The sequence below is a fragment of the Nematocida homosporus genome (assembly GCF_024244095.1).
Source record: "Nematocida homosporus strain JUm1504 chromosome Unknown 4553, whole genome shotgun sequence".
In the NCBI taxonomy this organism is placed as follows: Eukaryota; Fungi; Microsporidia; genus Nematocida; species Nematocida homosporus.
In genome coordinates, this window is record NW_026250570.1 from 1 (window position 1) to 2757 (window position 2757).

Here is a 2757-nt window from a genome sequence, read left to right on the forward strand (position 1 = left end):
AATCTTTGAGGCTTTTGCTTTAGAAGCTCATTTATCTGAGAGAGCGCATTAGAGATTGAGCGGACATTCGTATAGTAGTTTAATATGCTGATATTAAACAGGTACTTGCCCGGCTTCTGTCTAGCTGACCAAGCAGACTCAGTGCAGTGCTTAAGGAGGGCAGTTACCATTGATGCGGTATCTTTCGGCGATTCGGATATTTGATTGAAGAGCTTATAGATAGCAACTTCCAGTGCATCTTGATGGTCAGCATAGCACACCGTTACGGCAAGAGCATCAATATTGATAAACTCCATGTGGTGGCATAGGAATTCCTTTTGAAATGAGGCCAATAATTGTTGTGGTTCAGCCAGTTGGTCGGCATTATTTAAGCCCGAGAGTGGATTGGGTATAAGCAGCTGAAGAAAAGAGAGTTTAAAGCACTGCATGTTTGTGGCCCAAAGTAAATCATAGCTCCCAAACAATTGAATATTTGCTACTGTCCGAGCAGATAGATCCTGACATTTTGTAAGGCAAGCATTCTTAAGATTCTTAATATCAAGTGAAGAAACAAGTAAGGTAAGTGTGGTAACGCTGCGAATCAGAACATTCGCTTCAAATGAGGCGCACATATAGATAAAGAATTCGTACTCCATGGTCAGTTCTTTTATCTGGCGGCACCAGAAAAGGCCCTCATCTTTGCACCTGCTGACCATTTGGTACACTTGTTGCGGCGTGGTTTGAAGACCTCGAGGAGTATAGTTTTGGATAGTAAGGCTTTGACAGCATAACAAGCCACAACCAAATAGCAGGTTCTCTAGATCTTGTTTCTGTAGCCAATCAACCGACAGCACAAGTGAGAAGTCGTCGGTCCAGTTGACAGAGCACGGCCAGCCCAGGCTTTGGTTTATACTACTAATACTCAGTGACTTAAGGGGCGCATGCATATAGATTATGGATAGAATTGCGCACACACCAATTTGGTCGTTAACTACGCATAGACTAATAGGATGCTTAGCTGCCAGACGTTGCCGGATCTCTGAAGTTAATACAAGTCTTGCAACAATAGGACTGATGCCAAGTGTGTTTGTAATGTTTATATACAACTCCTTAACGTCTATCACAAGCAGTAAGTGAACCAGCAGTTTACCAAAGATCCAAGGATTGCGCAAATCCCCAACCATTCTAATCGCAGTTGCCGTAATTTTGGAAACTGCCTCAAAAGCTTGTAAGTGCACATACGTTGCATGCATGTGCATATAAGAGAGATCTATGTAGAAATTAGGCAGATTTACGCAATAAGCATTATTCTCTTGAGTAATGTTAGAGTCTAAAAGAGATCGTTTGTTTTCCCCCCATATGTCTAAATCTAGATAAATATCAAAGGCTTCATTTAGAGCATCTACCATTTCTGTGTAGGATAGTCGGGCCGCTTTAGCTTCCATTACCTCCCAGACACTGACCACTAACATTACATACACAATCCAACATATAAAGCCACATAAACCTTGTCTTTTCATCCGAATAATACAGTAAGTATTCATCTGTCATTAAAAATCGCACATTTTATCTTAAATTTTGATAAAGAACAATCTAATGGCCAAATTTGGACACAGCCAATTAGTAAAACTTAACCTAACTGTAGCGCCGTAATACGGCCACTGCCCATTTCCCACATGATCAACTTAAGTACTGGTAAGCTACTCACTACTTAGTATACACTAATTACTACTAAACTAATACTAACTTAATATGACGTCATCTTATTTCAACTCAACCATATTTACTCGATAAATGGTACCCACACTTATCTCAAGGAATGTCTTTAATAGAGTATGTGTTGGTTAAGTATTGAGTTAGTATTGAGTTAGTAGAATAACATAATGTGTAGTGCTGTCATACGACCACTACTCATTTCCCACAACGATCAACCTGATCACTGGCAAGCTACACACTACTTAGTACTAAACCAATACTAACACGCAACTTTAATAGAACCAGGGTCTTATAACCAAATTAGTTTTGCATATCTACGATATACTTCGATATGACGTCATCCTCTCACTCACACCTATATTTACTTAATAAACGGTACCAGCGCTCGTCTCAAGGAATGTCTTTAATGGAGTATGTATTAGTTAAGTATTAGTTAAGTGTTGGGTTAGTATAATAACATAATGCTATCATAAGTTAACAAAGTACAATCACAACTTAGTATAATATAAACTAAACTCAATCTTAACACAACATAATACTATCTCAACATAGTACAATCTTAACATAACTAAACCAAACATACTACAATACTTAACTCAACTCAATCTAAACTCAACTCAATACCACCTCAAATGCACTCGAAGATCTTAATATAAAAGCTTCTCGGGAAGCCACACACAATATATACAGATGATGTTAAAGACCTACTCGCTCAGACCCTCTTCGCTCGTTGTTTATTCTATGCCAGGCATAGACTATCTATAATACAAGATATATACATACACAAATCTATGCAGCGCGACGGGCGGCTGCTGGACGGGGTTCCTCCCTATTTCTAGAGATTCAGGCAAGTCGGAGGGAATAGTGACTTACAATAGACCCAGAACCTCTGTTGCTTACAGAGCCCCAAATGCACCTCCGCCTTGGCAAGGACCCAGAATTTCTAGTTGCACTTCGAGGGATTAAGGGCGCACAGGCAAGCACGGCATCCATTTTGACGATGTGCAGACTGCCCTTATACCCCAATAAACAATCTCGTTAGATAATTGCCATCAAGATATA

The 2757-nt window shown here is 39.7% G+C and overlaps 1 protein-coding gene across 1 annotated transcript; it reads right to left on the reverse strand.

The window, feature by feature from the left end:
- On the reverse strand, nt 1-1523 carry NEHOM01_2500 (uncharacterized protein; the record flags this gene model as incomplete). Its single annotated transcript, XM_051491376.1, has 1 exon — nt 1-1523. A coding segment is annotated over one exon (1523 nt), but the record flags the coding sequence as incomplete, so codon positions are not given.
- Between the last annotated feature and the right edge of the window lie 1234 nt (nt 1524-2757).